This window comes from Copidosoma floridanum, unplaced genomic scaffold, assembly GCF_036245765.1.
Source record: "Copidosoma floridanum isolate Cflo_tuat_1 unplaced genomic scaffold, Cflo_Japanese_pri ptg000004l, whole genome shotgun sequence".
NCBI classification, from domain to species: Eukaryota; Metazoa; Arthropoda; class Insecta; order Hymenoptera; family Encyrtidae; genus Copidosoma; species Copidosoma floridanum.
The window spans coordinates 24,317,378-24,337,153 of record NW_028321881.1 but is presented as its reverse complement, the minus strand read 5'-3'; the positions used below and the strand labels follow the sequence as shown (position 1 = coordinate 24,337,153).

General features: G+C 31.7%; 1 protein-coding gene across 1 annotated transcript in view; it reads left to right on the top strand.

The window, feature by feature from the left end:
- The window catches only part of LOC106645530 (protein unc-80 homolog), a 676,041-nt gene that overhangs the window by 196,726 nt on the left and 459,539 nt on the right, over nt 1-19,776 (top strand). The window contains exon 9 of the mRNA XM_089596422.1: nt 2,772-3,197. Coding sequence (XP_089452548.1) covers nt 2,772-3,197 — 426 coding nt within the window. The remainder of the gene's footprint in view (nt 1-2,771; nt 3,198-19,776) is intronic.

Genomic DNA, 19,776 nt, shown 5'->3' with positions numbered 1-19,776 from the left:
AGTGTGGTTTGAAGTTGAGAATATTTTAATGAGATTTAATAAAAATCATACAATTTAGTATTAGTATATAAGGATAAATTAATGCAACTGAAGATTGAAGATAAATTTGTATAAGTAGATTAATTTACGTATTAAATGTTAGGTTACAATTAAAAGTGTAATAAGAAAAAACTAATAGTATAAGTATGTCCCTTATAAACGAGTGCATAGAAAAGGATACTGTTATTTTAATATGGTTTAATATGGTAACAATTACTACATGAGAAGATTATTTGCGTACAAAAATCGCACGGTAACGTCTAAGGTGACAAGTCAAAGTCGTAAGGTGAAACTTTGTGCTGGATTAAAAAGCAAGCACGCCAACTTACATGGCAAGAAAAACTCGTCATTTTCAGGGTAATTTTTATTTAAGATGACATCGTGAATAAGCACTTATATGAATGTAGTCTTCTGCTTTTTCTATAAATATTTCTAGACAAAATTGTCGTTAGTGATAACGTACAAACTGTAGTTTGAAAATGATGCCTTCAATCACTTAAAGTATTCATGAAGTGCTATTGTGCCATGAATAGTTACTTAGTTAAGGAGTTTATGCTTTTTAGGTTGTCAAAGGTAAATGGTCGCGGAGCGAAATCTATAAGTCTTTGGAAATAAGAGATCACACACTTAATGGAGTTGTGCATCATGTGTACGACAGCGTATATAGTAGGGAGCTGGTAGCTGGGCCATGAATAGCATCAATTTTTTTGTTTACAGTCTGACTTGCATTATTTCTACACGTAAGACGGTCTACTACTAAATATCTAAGAATATGCCTAGCAACTTATTAAACAGGTATACTTACACTTACGTTGTCCATATCTAGCAAGTTCGTCATAACCTTAGCTCTACTAACGCATGATAGTCTGGACTTCTGCAAATTTAGCAAAGGTTTAGGTTTCAGTTTTCAACAAGTTACCACGTTTTAGTCCCACAAAAATAGGATACTACTTTTTTTATTTTAAAGCTTATTTTATAGTTGATTGGCAAATAATTTGTTACCGTAGCCATCATATATTCGTGCACTATTGACTTAGTGTGCATAATATTCAATCTGTAAGCAGATTTTACCTTGTATCCTTAACTGTAAATATCTTAATACACATATTTTAAACAAATGAAAATAACAGTTTTCTGTGCTTGTAATTTGTATTTTTTAAACACTCAATAAACTTAGGTCGCGAAGTACCTTAATTATTTTTTTTATGCTATGCAGATATACCCGTAAATCATTTAATCGCGATTGTCGTTAAATGTATGCTCAAAACAATTTTAAAATTTATTAATGGAAAGATGAGATTTTTAAGTGGGAAAAATCAGCTTACAATTTGACGTCAGAAACCATTTTATATATGAGATGACAAATCAGTTTGCTTTTTTTACCAGTAAAACTGTTATAATTCTTACAACCGAAGAAACGTATTATAAAATCATTCTTGTTTTTTTTTTTGGACTAGAGTTATTAAAAATTTCTATGTCTTTTTTTAACTTCTTTATATAATTACGAAACTTCCTTGTACTAAGACAATTCTTGTTAAAAAAAACCTTGAGAATCTTTTAACCAAATTTTAAGTGCTGCTATTCTAAGCTTCTCACAAGGATAAGTTATATATATTCTATACTATGCAATAGTTAATTTGTTTATTTTAAAGAAAGTAAATATTTGTGTACTTTGGGCTCAAGAAAAATAATAGTGCATTAATACGTAACAAAATTAAAACAAAATAAATGCTTTTATTTCTTTATATGACATTAATAGATGTTGTAGTAGCAAGAAAATGCCTCTTTGTATTTCGTGCAGTTGCAAAGACTGCTAAACTACACAGTACGACTTACATGTGTATTATCAGACTAAAAGTTTGATTACGAATACAGTTCTATACATAAAAATTAAGTTGTAATGTAAGACAGAGTTAACAGATGGTGAAAATTAATATTGTAAGATTTCAAAAAAATGCAAAGGTTATCAAAAAGACATGAGAAAGTAAGACAAAGAAACATAAAGTCTGAGAATAATAAAAGCCATTAAGCAGCATAAAATACATTTTTTTTTAAAGAATTTTCGGAAAAACTATGTAAACGATACACAAAAAAAAGCGTAAAAAGTGTAAAAGATACTAAAAATCCTTAACCAGAAGATCATGTAATAGTAAGCAAAAGTACCACTGCTCTACACTGACCTTTTTGTGGGTTGCAACTATGTTATGAGAATAGTACATAGATAGATTAGAACAGTAATACACTTTCTTACTAAGTAACCATTTATTTTTTGAGTAGCCAGTTTATTGGTGTAGATCATGAATGATCCATAAAAGCTTTTGATTTAAGCCTTCAATCACATAAGATTTGACTATTGAATTCCTTATATTTTTTGTAGGTTTTGAATAAACATGGGTATTATATTTTACAGTTATATTATGAATATGTTTGCCCTAACTTTAATATGACATGAAAACATAATAACTGTTATTTTACTGAGCTTGTCAAAAAAGATTAAGATACTTTATAAGAGATTATTTTATAGAAAAACTTGTATGATAACAAATTTCAGAAGACTGTATAGTTCCTATTAGTTTATAAACATTTACTTAATTGTGTAACATCATGGTAGATGATGCAAAAAATATGTTAAGCTGCTATCATCTACGTAATTACCAAAGTATGCAGCATACTGTTTTTATAGTTTAAAAAACTTTTGTTAAGTACTAAAATACAGACATACATTTTTGCAGCAACTTCTTGCTCTAGATGTCTTGCACAAGTTCATGTGGGTTCGATTGATAGCTCGCATGTTTGAAGCAATGGCAGGAAATTTCGCCTATTCTGGAGATATACATCTGTTCTTAAATGTCTTAAACGGTGCTTTAATAATACATAGTGAAGATTCTTGCATACTGCGCTATGTTATTGCGACCTATATTAATGCAGCTCACAGTTTTAAAAATATTTTTTCAACGAATGGATACTTTCTTATAATGCCTTGCCTTCTCCAGCTCTATTCAACACACCAAACAAACAAACTTGTTACAACAACTATAGAATATGCAGTGAAGCAGTTTTATTTAATGAACAGAAAACCATTTATACTTCAAATGTTTGGAAGTGTTTCAGCAATCTTGGATACTGATGAAGCTGGTATTGTTGGTGAAGCTCATAAGGTATGTAGCTATTGTTTACCATTAAATAATTTAAAACAGTAATTACTTTAATTCATTAAGTTTAAATCAATTCTAAATTTAGTGACACAGTGGTACAATGACTGAGTCTTTAATATTAATAAATAATTAATCTAATAGGAAATATTAAATTATACGGTAACTTTATATTTGTACATCCGTAAAGTAACAAGGTAAAGGCGTTTTTACCCTAGCGTAGTTCTAGTTCAAAATTTAAGTATCATAAGTAGTTCAAATAAATATTTTTCAGAGTTGCTTAAAAATTTACTTATGAATAAATAATAAAAAAGAATAAGGAGTTTATCACAGATTTACCGTACTACTTTTAAATACGTATAAGGTGAAGGAATAATGAAAACAATAATGAATCCTTCTATGGAGGCTGAAAATACTTTTAGTAATTTTTAGTTGTAATACAATAGTGAGCAAGAACTACAGGCTGGCAAACTCGTAGATTTTGTCCCCAAAAATAATAACTTAGAGCCTGAAATGCTACAAAATTTTATGTCATTTTGCAACGTATTTTATTATCTACATGGAAGATAGTGAATTGTAATTAAACTGTTTAGTTTGTTGTAGAAGTGTTGTAGTAATGTTTTAAACCGGTTAAATATGTAACAATATCGGTCTTAAAATGACTTTATAGAAGCCCATAACGTTTTTTTTTTTTTTTTTTTTTTTTTTTTGTACAAATGTGTGAAGACGTGCAATATAACGTCTTCAGCTAATTCTGTCAACTTGTTTTCCAAAGGCATTGTATGGTGTAAGACTTAGTCATACTCTAAGTTCTGAGGGTCACGAACAGGGGCAAAGCCTTGCACAACCGCTGCCGCAAGGCACCTCTCTCCTCGTTTGTCCTTGGTGTTGTACCAGAGTATTTGATCCTGAAGGTAGCTGTGAAGTATTTTTCTAAAGTATTCTAGCACCTTCTGTCAGCTCAAAGCCCTTCATGTGCCAGATTACTTGGCCATGTTGAAAGTATTTTCGACGTTAAGAGTCACCAGCACGTACACGCTCCTTGTCTTGTATAAGTGCTTTCATATTTTCTTAAACAACTAAAAAATTTTGGCCACACTCATGACCAAAACTTGCCTTCTATGAAATCTGTACTGGTTGTCTAAGAGACAAATGTCTTCTCTTAACTAAGTTTGTATCAGGCTCTTAGAAATATTCCTGGGCTTGTCCAGCATGCATAAGGGTCAGAGTGACGACAGAGTCTGGGAAGAGTGGTTTGCTCTTATCCGAAATAACGAGCCTTTAGATTTTTCAGCCTTTAGATTATTCTCGCTAAATAAATTAACATGCCAGCATGCATTAAACCTATCAAGCAAAACGTAAAGCTTCTCTGTGCCTATATCCTTTAGAACATAATGTGTTGTGATGTGATGTAATTGTACTTTTTTTCGGACTCAGGTATCGTACAGAAAGATTTTTTGTCGCAGTATAAGGCACTAGAATTATCTTTAAAAAAAGTATGTTAGAATAATTTTAATTGCAGTAAATGAAACTAATAATGATTTTTTCAAAGAAGTGATAACGATATTGTATTTATTATGGTAAGTAGTTCTACAAACTTTAATGACAAATAAGTTCTTACACCATTGTTATCCTTAAAATTATTATTGCTATGATCATTACTATTATTCGTTGTATCAGTATAATTGTGAAAATTACGATAACTTTACTTAATAATAAAAATTATAATAATGTTAACATAACAGCAGTAATAAGAATTTCTATTATCATTATTACTTAATTTATTTACATAATAGAGTTTTTTGTTATCATCTTTATCACAAAAGTCACCGTTTACCGTTTATTCATTACAACATCAACAGTGTCTACATTAAAAAAAATACTGTAACTACTAAGGTCTTCATCAAAGCTACTATATTATAACTGTAAAAACCTTTATTATTAACTTAACAATTATTATTAATATAATGGACATCCTAACCGATTCGATTATTATCATTGCCAACATCAAAAGATATCATAATAAACGTTTTGATGATTATCATTACTATTCTGACAGTAACGATAGTCAATATGCTGAGTATTATCATTTATAAGCCAATAATCACTTCCATTATCAAAATTAACATATTTTTAATTATACAAGTACTTTTCCTATCAACATTAAAGTAGCTATAATTTATATTATTCCTATAACTGATAATATAATTATAATCACAATTTATAATTTTATAATTATCATTATAAAAAAACTACAATAATTAAAATTGTAACCATGATAATAAGAACTATTAAATATAAATAACAATTATAACCATACCAATAATAATTATTGCTATTACAATGATAAAAATATAATAATAACAACTATAATAATACTATGAAAAATTATTATCACAATACTAAGAATAATAGTAATAATAGTAATAATAACAATGAGTTTTATAACTGTCATTATTATAATTAGTGTCCTCAGTCATATTATAACCATAATGATTATCTTTAATATCAGAGTCAAAGTATACATCAGTACTATAACAGTATTTACTATCGACTAAATGCTATGATAACCATCATTCTTATTTTTATAATTATGATCATCATTATTTTTGTAATTTTTATTTCAATTACTTAATTATTATTATCAGCACTATTTGCATTGTTATAATCTTTTGTATTTATATTATTATTATTATTATTTTGTTTACTACTATTATTCTTGAGCTCAACATTTTTTGTATCATTATTTCATTACTACGATTATTTCTGTGGTTTATAGTAATATTTTTATTGTTTTCAAATATGCTTTTGTATTATTAAAATAATATTTATAATTATTTTTATTATTACTTTTTCGTTGTTTTTATTGTTTCTCTTATTTTAATTTCTATATTTATTTATAAAATTATAATGTCTTTTGAACAACTCTTTTATCATTCATTATATTGTTAATAATTATAATTTTTAATATCTATGTAAGTAAGCTAGTTCTTTTTATTTCTAATACTATTATTAGTTGATTAATTCTTATTATTAAAATAGTTACTATTATAATTATTGCTATTTAAAAGATCACTCTAAACAACTATATTTTCGTTTATTGTTACTATTAGTTTGACCACATAAGTGTCTTTTTTGTCAATAAAAATCATGGAAATAACTATAATAAATATATATTAACTCTAAAATTAAGCTAATTTTTTTTGATAGTAACAATTATAATAGTTATTTCTCTTCTTACCATTATTATGTTATATTTTTTTTATACCATATGCGTTATTTAAACTATCAATACTTTTGTTATTTCTTATTATTGCGTCGTCAGAATCAAGAAGCTTTAATTTTGGATTAATGTAATAAAGTTTAATATTAAAACAACTCTTTAATAACATAACAAACAATATGACAAATGTGGTCCAACACAATTCTGTGTAAAAAACTTGTAGGAATCGGTAACCCGACAAGTTTTCTGAAAATTCCATACATTTAACATATTCCGAAAATTGTCTGAAATTAGGAGCTCCTACAAAAATGTTGCAGAGAAAATTTCTCGTCGTTTCCTGTAAGAGATTGAAGTTCAGAAAAACATATTAATACTGTAACGCTCTAAAAAAAAAAAGTTTGAGTTCAATATCCATGAGAAATGAAGTGGTACTAAGTAACAAGGTTTAGTACAATAGATCCAGCAAAATCTATGATGTGATCAAGAATTAAAAAGAAATTTAACTAAACATCACTGTTTTTAACGTATTTTTACATGGATCCTTACGTTTTTACATAAGCTGTGTCAGCCATATATATAGCCTTAGTATTATTAAAAAACTTTAATTTGACTTTTGTACATTGTTTGTATGTTTTTTTTCTACAATTTATTTATTAGTTGCAAATTACATAACTTGGTGGATTGAGCCAATAATTTCACTGAATTCTACACGATCACAATTGAAAACAATTTCTATCTTGGTGATATCAAATATCTTTATTCTGAATAAAGGCATCGACCATTGAAGTTCGTACGTATTTGCATTGAGTTTGTTTACGGTCTTGCGGAAAAAAAATTTATTTATATGCTTTAATACCAACCTTACTTGTTGTGCTTATGCGCAATATGCACCAATAATTATTTAATAAAAAGAATTTTATGCATCAACAGTCTGACTGTAGCTAAAATGAAAACTGGTCTTCCACGAGGGAAGCGCTTTTAAGCACTACTAAATAGTGCAGTTTTATCCATCGGAGTATTTTGTCATATAAAGCATAGAAGACCTGTTAGAGCTTCTTTTTATCATTTACTACTAGATTTTCTTATTGTATACGTAATACAATAAAAAGATGTGACAGATATTTTTATTATTTATTATTGAATCTTTAGGTGGACGGTATAAATTTTGCAGCCAGCTGGCTATGACCGTGTTAATGGCAATGAAAAAATCTTAATGGGGCCAAAGAAATATGACGAAGCTCGGTAAATGAGTTTTTACATAACACTATGAGGTTTCAAAATTAATAGTCTCACTTTTAATAAGTACAAGATAATTTAATAAAAAAAAGTAATAACATACATCTCCATAGATATCGAGAGCTTAAGACAGCAAAATTATGGTAATTTAGAAGCGAGCAAGAACGCAAAGTGGCAACTAAGCGAGAAAGACGCCACGTTATGTGAGGTGGCACGTGGAACTGGTACTTTCATGAAAGAGAACGTGTAGCATGATGAATGAGAGCTTGCAGCAGACTAACTGGCCGTAAATAGGCAGACGCACGCATAAGGCCAGTAAAAAATATACCTATACACATTTTTATATGAAATGCTCTACATAGCAGAAACGCTCTGATGCACGCGTTCAAGCTTTATAAACTATAGTGCAACGATAGATTTGCTACACTCATGCAAACTAAGCTAATGATAAACCTATGCATATCATACAGACTCCCAGATTGATGTGTCGAGAGCTCAAAAGCATCAAAAAAAATGAAGGTTATAAACTTTATTCACATATAAAAAAAATTAGTTAACACCCCAAATAAGCTTATCTCTCGGGTTAATAAAACAAAAAAATGAGCGATATCAAATTTTAAATAATTGGTTTCGTTGACAGGCAGCTAATACAATTATTTTAACTCATGGTGATTTGACTTTACACTTATTGTATAAATTTTAAATATTTACTATCAATTATGATTGGTTAAATTATAATAGGTTATTCTGTAAATTTCAAACTTAATTTTATTGCTTAAACTATAATATTACATTAGTCTATACAACAAATTTAATCTTAGAATAAAAGTGGCTTGTAATCTTAAATTGTTTATTATATACCGATATCAATTTTTATCAATAAACTGATAGCTAACGCTGTCTTACTAATAAGAACTAAAGAGGACCGCTGCCTTTTAGAAATTTCTAAAATAACAACCTTATAAAAAAGAAATAACTTAACTAAATTTTTAGTGGTGATTAAAAAAACACGTTTTAAAATAGGTCTGTCGAAAGTCGTAACAGCAGTATGCACGCGAGCCACTCTTGGTAAAGATTTTTTTCTTGGAAATTTGTCTACTATTCTACCTACGGGTCATTTACTTGGTGAAGAGTTTTCGTTCTTACTTACCACTAAATAACCGTTTTTAATAGAACGTTGTTAAATGTGTCACCTTCGTCTAGACTGTAAGGAGTTGAGGTATTCAGAGGAGCCGCGTTTCCAAAATTGCTGCAGGCTAATCGACACAAGTATCTAACGTTTTAGAGGAGTTAATTCTTTAGTAGTTATTTAAGGTTCTGGAACAATGTAAGATGGCTTTGTTACCAAAAATTGATAAGGGGTCAACGGCTCAAGCTCATGTTGGTTATCTCTCTGGTGTACTAAGGGTCTGGAGTTAAGGCACGCTTCTATGCGGCAAAGTAGAGTCATGCACTCGATAGTTGTTAGCACTTGCTCTTCTATAACTCTTTTAAGATCAAACTTTATAGATTTAACTACTGTCTATCAAGTACCACTAAAATGGGGTGCTGGCAGAGGATTAAAATACTAATCTGTTTCAAACTTTAAAAATTGATAATTTAGCTGAGTGAAACTTTGAAATTCCTTCAATAAGAGTTTTAACTCCTTATCAGTTCCAATGAAGCTTGTCCCTCTATCACTAAACAATTTTGCACAACGACTACGGCAAGCCGTAAAACGATGAAAGTTTGCCAATAAAGACTTCGAAAAATAATCATCAATGATTTTAAGATCTACAGCTCTAGTAATCATACAAACAAAAGCAATGACATACCCCTTTTGAGTACCTCGGCCTCTAGTTTTTTCTAGTCTAACATAATAGGGATCCGCTAGATCTACTCCAGTTTTAAAGAATGGAGTTTCCGGTTGTAATCTTAATTCTAGAAGGTCACTCATATACTAAGTTGAAGTTTTTCTAGCACAACTTTTACAAGTAATACATCTATTAATATGATCACAAACTGCTTGACAACCACGCAGTAACCGATAATTTTCTCTTATTGACTTTAAAACTAATTGAGCTCCCGCGTGAGAAAATTTGAGGTGATAATAATTAATAAGGAAGTTAGAAAAGTGATCGTTGGAACAGAGTATTACCTGATGTTTTTATTTAAATGTGTTTAAAGACTGACCTATTTAACCTCCTACTCTTAAAAAACCTTATTGTAAGAACAGATTTAACTCGATCAACATACTCCAACCCTTTAAGTCAATTAAGTCTTCAGAGTATAATTTTTTTTTTTTTTTAAACAGCCAGTTTGGAGTTAAAATGCAATTTCTGATATTAATGTACCCAAAAAAGTCTGGCATTTTTAGTTAAGAAATCCAGAGCCACTTTAAATTACTATTGATCGTGCTATGTAGGTTTGAAAATGGTAAACGCAAACTTGTGTAAATATATTAAGTATTTACTTGTACATTATCAAATTTCCTCAACAATTTTCCAACGATACCAGAACGGCAATCAAATGTTAACCTTAAAATGTAGGCTGTAATTCTAGTTAACTTCCTGAGGCTTAAATGTCTGTAGAAGAAGTCTTTAATCGAGATATTTTCTAAGACGTGAACTTTAAAATCAGACCTATTCTCTAACTGAGAGGTCTCATCAAATGACACTTCTAGTTAAGGATGTATAAGGTAAGTTTTAAGTAGAAATTAGATATTAGTAAATCTATTTGCCGCAAAAGTAGGCCATCTTGAAGAAAGAGCCTGAAGCCAATAGAGAACATTTTTGAAGTAAGCCCATACATGTAGTTCTAGTTGCTTAAACACTGCATTGAAATTTTATACAAGTTAGGTATTTGATCTAGCCATTTTTGCCATACATTATTAATTTAAGATTGCAATTTTTTGTCCTAAGAAGATTTGACTATCCAGAGCTCTTGTAAATATATTTTTGGTTTTATCAAAACAGGAGATAGTAGCCCAAGGGGGTCAAAGAACTCAGCCACCTCTGAAAACATAGTACAATTAGGCCATAAAAAGCCACTGCAAGTCTCGCTAATCTTGAATGTGAACCCATCCAAATTAGGAATCTACGTCAAACCTAACAGTGTAACAAATTCTTTATGGTCTCTTAAATTGACGATACTCTGTATTTTTACTGATTCAGGTGAGGAGTTTAAAATATTTAGATAATTTAAAGTCCATTTGCACAAGAGAAAGCAAACTTAACTAAAAATTTTGTTGAGTTCATTTATCTTTCTCTTTGTTTTCTCTTAAGCATGGCCACCTGATAGAAAATCGTCAATGTACCAATCATTTCTAAATAATTCACTACATATTTACTACCAAATAGATACTTCCTTTCAATAATCTTGTCTAATAATTTAGGAATCCTCAAGGCCAAGTAGAGAAAACCTTCTAAACCATGAGTTACTGTAATGAAATGGTACACTATAGGCGGGTCTGATGAAGAAGCCCTCCACAGTATGGCTTGAAACTTCTGGTCTGAACTCTTGACTTCTATCTGTTAAAACATTCTTTCTACATCAGAAGCTAGAACATACTAATAATTTTTTCACTTAAAAACAAGATCAAATAAGTAAGAAAATTAGTAAGGGCTGGCATGGAGACAAGAAATAAAAGAATTCCCATCCTTTGTCGAGGATAAACCATTAAAAATGACTCTAAGTTTAGTTGTAGAGCTAGTCTCCTTAAGCACTCTATGGTAAGGTAATACCCATTAATGATTAAAACTTCCTTCAGAAGGTAATTTAATGTGACCATAAGTCTTATTATCTTGCACAAAGTTTTAATATTCTGATTTGGTTCACCTTTGATAATCTTACCATCTATTATATCAGCGTGAGTAACTGCGTCCAGCAAAAAATCAACTGGATCGTTTTTGTAGTATACTGGGTCCAACAATTCTTAATGCTTAAACGCTTATCAGCAGTAAGCTTTTTAAAACTAGAAAGAGTATATTACGACACCTTAGAGACAACAAGAGCCCTTACTCGTAGAGTGAGCTCTACATCAAAATGAGGTTTAATTGTGAAATCAACCGCTTTCTTAGCTACCATCATGACCTAATCACCAACTCCTACAAGAGAAGCATTGACTTTGCTCGTTTTAATCTTAACATCTTTACCAGAGATTTTGAAAGAAGTAGGTTTTGATAACAAGAGTCAATTATTGCTCGCACTAGAATTCTACAACCATTAAGACCAACTACGTACACTCTAGATGTCACCAGAAAAATAGGTGAAGTAGTGTAGTTTGTACACGTAGATCGTACCAAACTTCTTGAAGTATTGGCCTTTTATGTAAATTTAATTATTTGTTACCATCTAATTAAAATGTACCGCTACTATCTACTGATTTTATTTCCTTATGGAGAAGAGCATGATGTCTCTTTTTAGAAATCGAACATTTATAGTTAGGGGTGCAATTCTTTATGAAATGCCTTCCTAAACAGTTAAAACACGAATGATTTATGTTAAGTAAACTCTTTTTATCTCCCTGAGATTTATCTTTGAAAATTTATTTGGCAACTTCTCAGCTGGTGTTTTTTCTGACAACAACAACAAACAGTTTTTGCTCGGATAGGAACAGTTGTCTGGTAATTAATAGATTGCACTTTATCATACCTTTATGATTTTGGGTTTGGAACACTAGTATGGCTAGTTAAGACAGGTTTTTGTGCTTTTTACCCATAGGCTTCTAATTTTAATATTTGAGAGCTTATAAGCCCTGTTAGGTATCGGAGAGGGAGTGTGTTTCTATGTTAAGTAAATAAAACTGATTTATATTTAACACTCTTAAACGTATTTATTGAATAGAAACACAAAATTAATAATATTAATACAAACACTTCACAATTCTGAGGTAAAGATTCGGAATAATTGAAACGAGAAGTAATAGCAGTAATCGAGTTATAAAGAACGGCAGTAAATTGATCGTTAAAGTGCGTGTGTAAAACTTTGAAAAAGAGGCGTATGTGTGTGCTCATGCAAAGGTGCGTGCACCTTGCTCAACGACCAAGTACGAACTGGCTATACACATTGAGCAGCTACATCTAAAGAGCAAGCCGCTGCTTACTTTACACAGCTATTGACTAACTAAAGAGACGCGGCGCACTGCGATTTGTTGTCTAGAAACTCGGCGTACTAGTGACTAATTGGTAGATTTAATCAAGTGCGTAAACTTAATTCTTAGGACCTCAATATTGAACATTCCCCCTCCCTTGCTTCGACAAGACGAGAAGGAAGATTGTTGATCAAACTACAAATCCTCATTCATCCGTAAAAGGACAAGTTTGGAAATTGGTCGGACAACGGTAGAGGTAGCAGTGTGAACGCGAACAGTGCGAATTAATAGATCAGGACCTGGAAAAGTTTCCTCAACTCGAGCTAACACCCAACAACTAGGAGGAGTATTCTTACCTTTAATCAAAACCAAATCGCCTACCTCTAATGATCTCTGTGGATGATGCCATTCAGATCTACTTTGCAAATTTGTAAGATACTCCTGATGCCAACGACGCCAAAAATGCTGAGAAAGTTGAGTTATTAACTTCCAACGTTGTAAACATGAAATTTTAACATCAGTTTAATCTAGCTCTGGTAGCAGCGACACTGGCTTTATATTAAGCAGATGGGCAGGGGTCAAAACGTCTTAATCACTAGGATCATCTTTTAAAGAAGATAGAGGTCGCGAATTCATACAAACTTTGACTTTACAAAGCAGTGTGGAGTATTCGACAAAAGTTAAAATCTGATTACCAACTACTCGCTGAAGATGATGATTTATCGACTTTACAACTGATTCCCAGACTCCTCCAAAATTCGGAGCGGCGGGAGGATTAAAATGCCATTGAGTTTTCAAGGAACTCATTTGATACTGAAAAGATTTAGACTCCTTAAACTCGTACCACCTTCTACGCAATTCAATATCAGCACCCACAAAATTAGTACCACGATCACTATACAGATCGGAGCAATGGCCTCGACAAGAAATGAAACGCTGGAAGGCAGCAATAAAGGCGTCAGAACTATAATCTTCTACTGTTTCTTAATGAAGAGCCCTGGTACACATACAAGTAAAAACGGCTACATAACCTTTGGTAGTACCTCTACCTCTAGACCTAGATATCTTAACTAAAAATGGACCGGCATAATCCACTCCAGTCTTCAGAAATGCGTGTGCAGGTTAAACTCGAGCACTAGGTAAGTCTGCCGTTTGTTGAGTTAAGTTAGGGCCAGAGTACCGTCTACAAGTGATACAATTTACAAGAGCTGAACGAATCCTCTGTCGTCCCCTGATAATCCAAAACTCCCGACAAATAGTACTCAAAGTAAGTTGAGGACCGCCATGCAAGGTGATCTTATGAGCATAGTTTATGACCAATTCAGTAAAATGATCGCGAGCCGCCAACACTAAGAGATCCTTAGTTTCAAATGGCAGCAACGAATTACTCAAACGACCCCCAACTCTAATAAGTTGATTTTTGACTAACGATTTTAACGTGATCAACGAACTATTTGATGGAAGTTTGAGCTTAACTTTATCGACAGAATGAGTGACTGAATTGAGCAAATGAAATTCAGCTGTAAAATGAATCAATTGATGCAAATGAACCATCAGGAGTTCAGCATTATAGAGTTCAGGAACAGTAGGGCATGCACTAAAACTATTTATTATGACGCCTCAATTTAAAAAATCTAATTGAGACTTAATGAAGATGGGAACATACAGCTTATTAGAACGAAGTTCTTTATGTCGCGTTACTCGGGGGGCTGGAATTTTAAAACCGACAGATTTTTTTTTTTGAATCAGAAATCTCTTCCTCTCCAGTTTCCCCTCTTACCCCGTCCCCCTCGCCAACTGTTCTCTACACACTTCCCCTCTCCTCACTATATATGTATATCTGTCAACCGTGCCGTGTTACTCTTCTGCACACCTTTACCCACCATTCCCCATCACACTCCCAAGCAATTAATTTTTTAACATATTTTAATTTTATTTTCCCACAATAATGTTTCTTTCACTTTCAATTTTTTTCTTTGACAATTCTATAAAAAAAAAAAAAAAAAAAAAAAAAAAAAAAAAAAAAAAAAAAAAAAAAAAAACATTTTCCATTATAGAGATTTGAACCCTCGACCTCCTGCAAATGAGTCCTGTACCTTACCCACTCTGCTACGAGCGCTGGGCTATATTAACCCGGTTTCTTATACTTATCTTATGGTTCGTAACTATAATATTCCATTTTTATATGCATTCACTGATACTACATTTAATTCATGATAAATTGAGTATTTGTTTTCTAAATGATACATCTGAAGGAAAGAAAAAAAAAAAAAAAAAAAAAAAAAAAAAAAAATTAATTAATTAGCATAAATATGGTTATGTAGATTAAATATAATAAGGCGCGTTATTACGCATTAAATATTTGTATATAAATACCGACCGATTTTCATTAAACATGAGGTTTTTTTAGCATTACCATAATGCTAATAATTACTGTTATAAATGAAAAAAAGTAATGAAATTGAATATGAAAAAAAAAAAAACGAAATATGAAAAAATGAAACATAAAAAATAATAATAATGAAATTAAATGAAATCTGAACAAATAAAATAATACATTAAAAATAATTAAATGAAATATGAAAAAAAATGAAATAAAGGAAATACAAAAGAATGAAAAAAAAAGTAATGAAATTAAATATGAAAAAAAAGAATAATTTATGAAAAAAAAGGGAATGAAAAAAAAAGATTAAATATGAAAATAAGAAAAAAATTAAATAAAGGAAATACAAAAAAATGAAAAAAATGTAATAAAATAAGATATGAAAAAAAATAAAACAAGAAATAAAAAAAAAAAAAATAAAACAAGAAACAAAGAAAAAAAAAAAAAAAACAACAAACCAGGGAAGATGAATGGGTCATGGGACCCACGGTAAGAACGAAGTTCTTTAAACATGACATGAGTGTAAAGTACAATTTCTCAGGTAATAAGGGGGTCGCCAGACCCGTAGAAAGAACGAAGCTCTATAAACGTTAGTACTGCATTCATGTAGTTCACTAAACAAAAACTTGAAAAACGAATAAAAAAAAAAAATAAAAAAAATAGTTTAGTACTCACGATGGTTAAACTTCGTGAGAACGTCGTGCATAAATACAGTACTCACAAAGTTCAACCATCGTAAGTACTGAACTATTTTTTTTATTTTTTTTTTTTATTCGTTTTTCAAGTTTTTGTTTAGTGAACTACATGAATGCAGTACTAACGTTTATAGAGCTTCGTTCTTTCTATGGGTCTGGCGACCCCCTTGTTACCTGAGAAATTGTGCTTTACACTTATGTCATGTTTAAAGAACTTCGTTCTTACCGTGGGTCCCATGACCCATTCATCTTCCCTGGTTTGTTGTTTTTTTTTTTTTTTTCTTTGTTTCTTGTTTTATTTTTTTTTTTTTTATTTCTTGTTTTATTTTTTTTCATATCTTATTTTATTACATTTTTTTCATTTTTTTGTATTTCCTTTATTTAATTTTTTTCTTATTTTCATATTTAATCTTTTTTTTTCATTCCCTTTTTTTTCATAAATTATTCTTTTTTTTCATATTTAATTTCATTACTTTTTTTTTCATTCTTTTGTATTTCCTTTATTTCATTTTTTTTCATATTTCATTTAATTATTTTTAATGTATTATTTTATTTGTTCAGATGTCATTTAATTTCATTATTATTATTTTTACAAGAAATTTATATGGACGATGTTGTGTCAGGAGCTCATTGATTAAGTGACGCAGTAGAGAAATGAGATCAGCTCTTAAAGGTTATGTCATTGGGTGGTTTTTCCCTTAGGAAGTGGTCTTTGAATGATCCAGACGTTTTAGCTGGTTTGCCCAGTACACTTTTAAAATCTTCACCCATTATTCCATTGAATGAAGGTGATTCTTCGGTAGAAGTGCTCGGCATCGTCTGGTATTCTAAAGAAGATGTTTTTAGTTTTCAAGTTAAATTTCCTTTAGTACCGACATCATGGACCAAAAGAGCTGTACTCTCCCGTATAGCTATATTATACGACCCACTTGGTTGGTTAGGACCTGTCGTTATTTTTGCTAAAATTTTCATGCAATCTCTGTGGCTTCTTAAATTAGAATGGGATTCGTTGATACCAGAGAACTTATTATTAGACTGGCTTCGTTGGTTTCAAGAAATCCAATTATTTAATCAAATTAGAATTTCTCGTTGGACTCAATTTTCACCAGTTGTTCAAGTTATAGAGCTGCATGGTTACGCTGATGTTTCTAAACTAGCCTATGCAGCGGTTTCATATCTGCGTGTTGTTGCTAATCAAGAAGTTTATGTTTCACTTTTATCGGCTAAAGCAAAAGTAGCCCCTCTTAAAACATAAAGCGTTCCGAAGCTCAAACTTTGTGCTGCCCAATTGTTATCAAAGTTAGTTCACCATGACAGTCAAAGTCAGGACCACAGAGTAAATACAGTCCATCTGTGGTCTGATTTAAAGGACGTGTTGTATTGGTTAAGTTCTCAGCCGTCTCGTTGGCCTACTTTTGTAGCTAATCGTTGCAGTAATATCATGCAGTTAGTTCCTACAGCTACGTGGCACCATGTTTCAGGTAAGAGCAATCCAGCTGACATAGCCTCTAGAGGCGTTTGTCCCGCTAAGTTACTGGAGCATTCGTTGTGGTTCGAAAAACCTCTTAAGATTCATCAGCTATCTGCAGAGTACCTTGTTTTTACTTCAAATAAAAATTATGAAGTTCCTACCGAAGTTTCTGATGCTGTCTCTCATCATCAAAGTGCTAAACCTGAAACTTGGGATCTTTATTATCGATATTCAACTCTAGAAAAGCTTTTAACAATTACTGCCTATTGCCTTGGATTTATTTTAAATAAAACAAGAAATGAAAAAAAATAAATAAAACAAGAAACAAAGAAAAAAAAAAAAACAACAAACCAGGGGGGATGAATGGGTCATGGGACCCACGGTAAGAACGAAGTTCTTTAAACATGACATAAGTGTAAAGCACAATTTCTCAGGTAACAAGGGGGTCGCCAGACCCATAGAAAGAACGAAGCTCTATAAACGTTAGTACTGCATTCATGTAGTTCACTAAACAAAAACTTGAAAAACGAATAAAAAAAAAAAATAAAAAAAATAGTTCAGTACTTACGATGGTTGAACTTTGTGAGTACTGTATTTATGCACGACGTTCTCACGAAGTTTAACCATCGTGAGTACTAAACTATTTTTTTTATTTTTTTTTTTTATTCGTTTTTCAAGTTTTTGTTTAGTGAACTACATGAATGCAGTACTAACGTTTATAGAGCTTCGTTCTTTCTATGGGTCTGGCGACCCCCTTGTTACCTGAGAAATTGTGCTTTACACTTATGTCATGTTTAAAGAACTTCGTTCTTACCGTGGGTCCCATGACCCATTCATCCCCCCTGGTTTGTTGTTTTTTTTTTTTTCTTTGTTTCTTGTTTTATTTATTTTTTTTCATTTCTTGTTTTATTTAAAATAAATCCAAGGCAATAGGCAGTAATTGTTAAAAGCTTTTCTAGAGTTGAATATCGATAATAAAGATCCCAAGTTTCAGGTTTAGCACTTTGATGATGAGAGACAGCATCAGAAACTTCGGTAGGAACTTCATAATTTTTATTTGAAGTAAAAACAAGGTACTCTGCAGATAGCTGATGAATCTTAAGAGGTTTTTCGAACCACAACGAATGCTCCAGTAACTTAGCGGGACAAACGCCTCTAGAGGCTATGTCAGCTGGATTGCTCTTACCTGAAACATGGTGCCACGTAGCTGTAGGAACTAACTGCATGATATTACTGCAACGATTAGCTACAAAAGTAGGCCAACGAGACGGCTGAGAACTTAACCAATACAACACGTCCTTTAAATCAGACCACAGATGGACTGTATTTACTCTGTGGTCCTGACTTTGACTGTCATGGTGAACTAACTTTGATAACAATTGGGCAGCACAAAGTTTGAGCTTCGGAACGCTTTATGTTTTAAGAGGGGCTACTTTTGCTTTAGCCGATAAAAGTGAAACATAAACTTCTTGATTAGCAACAACACGCAGATATGAAACCGCTGCATAGGCTAGTTTAGAAACATCAGCGTAACCATGCAGCTCTATAACTTGAACAACTGGTGAAAATTGAGTCCAACGAGAAATTCTAATTTGATTAAATAATTGGATTTCTTGAAACCAACGAAGCCAGTCTAATAATAAGTTCTCTGGTATCAACGAATCCCATTCTAATTTAAGAAGCCACAGAGATTGCATGAAAATTTTAGCAAAAATAACGACAGGTCCTAACCAACCAAGTGGGTCGTATAATATAGCTATACGGGAGAGTACAGCTCTTTTGGTCCATGATGTCGGTACTAAAGGAAATTTAACTTGAAAACTAAAAACATCTTCTTTAGAATACCAGACGATGCCGAGCACTTCTACCGAAGAATCACCTTCATTCAATGGAATAATGGGTGAAGATTTTAAAAGTGTACTGGGCAAACCAGCTAAAACGTCTGGATCATTCAAAGACCACTTCCTAAGGGAAAAACCACCCAATGACATAACCTTTAAGAGCTGATCTCATTTCTCTACTGCGTCACTTAATCAATGAGCTCCTGACACAACATCGTCCATATAAATTTCTTTCATTAAAATGGGATACGTTAAAGGGAACTCAAATTCGTAATCACTAGCCAACTGCTTGGATCACTCTACAAGCTAGGTACGGAGAAAAAGCTAGGCCATAAGTCACGGTTTTCAATTAGTAAGCTAAAACCGGATCTAAACTGAAGAAGCGCCAAAAGATACACTGATGTTTCTGATCAATCTCATCTACACAAACCTGATGGAACATCTTTTCGATATCAGACGAAAAAACAAACTTGTAAGATCTCCAAGAAGTGACAAGATCAAAAAGATTACACAACGAATTGGGCCCAACATGGAGTAAATCATTCAGAGAGATGCCCGCTTTTAATTTAGATAAACCATTTAACATGGTACGGAGTTTCGTAGTTGTACTTGCAAGTTCAATTACTCCATGGTGGGGTAAGAACCAACAATTATTGGTCTCATCG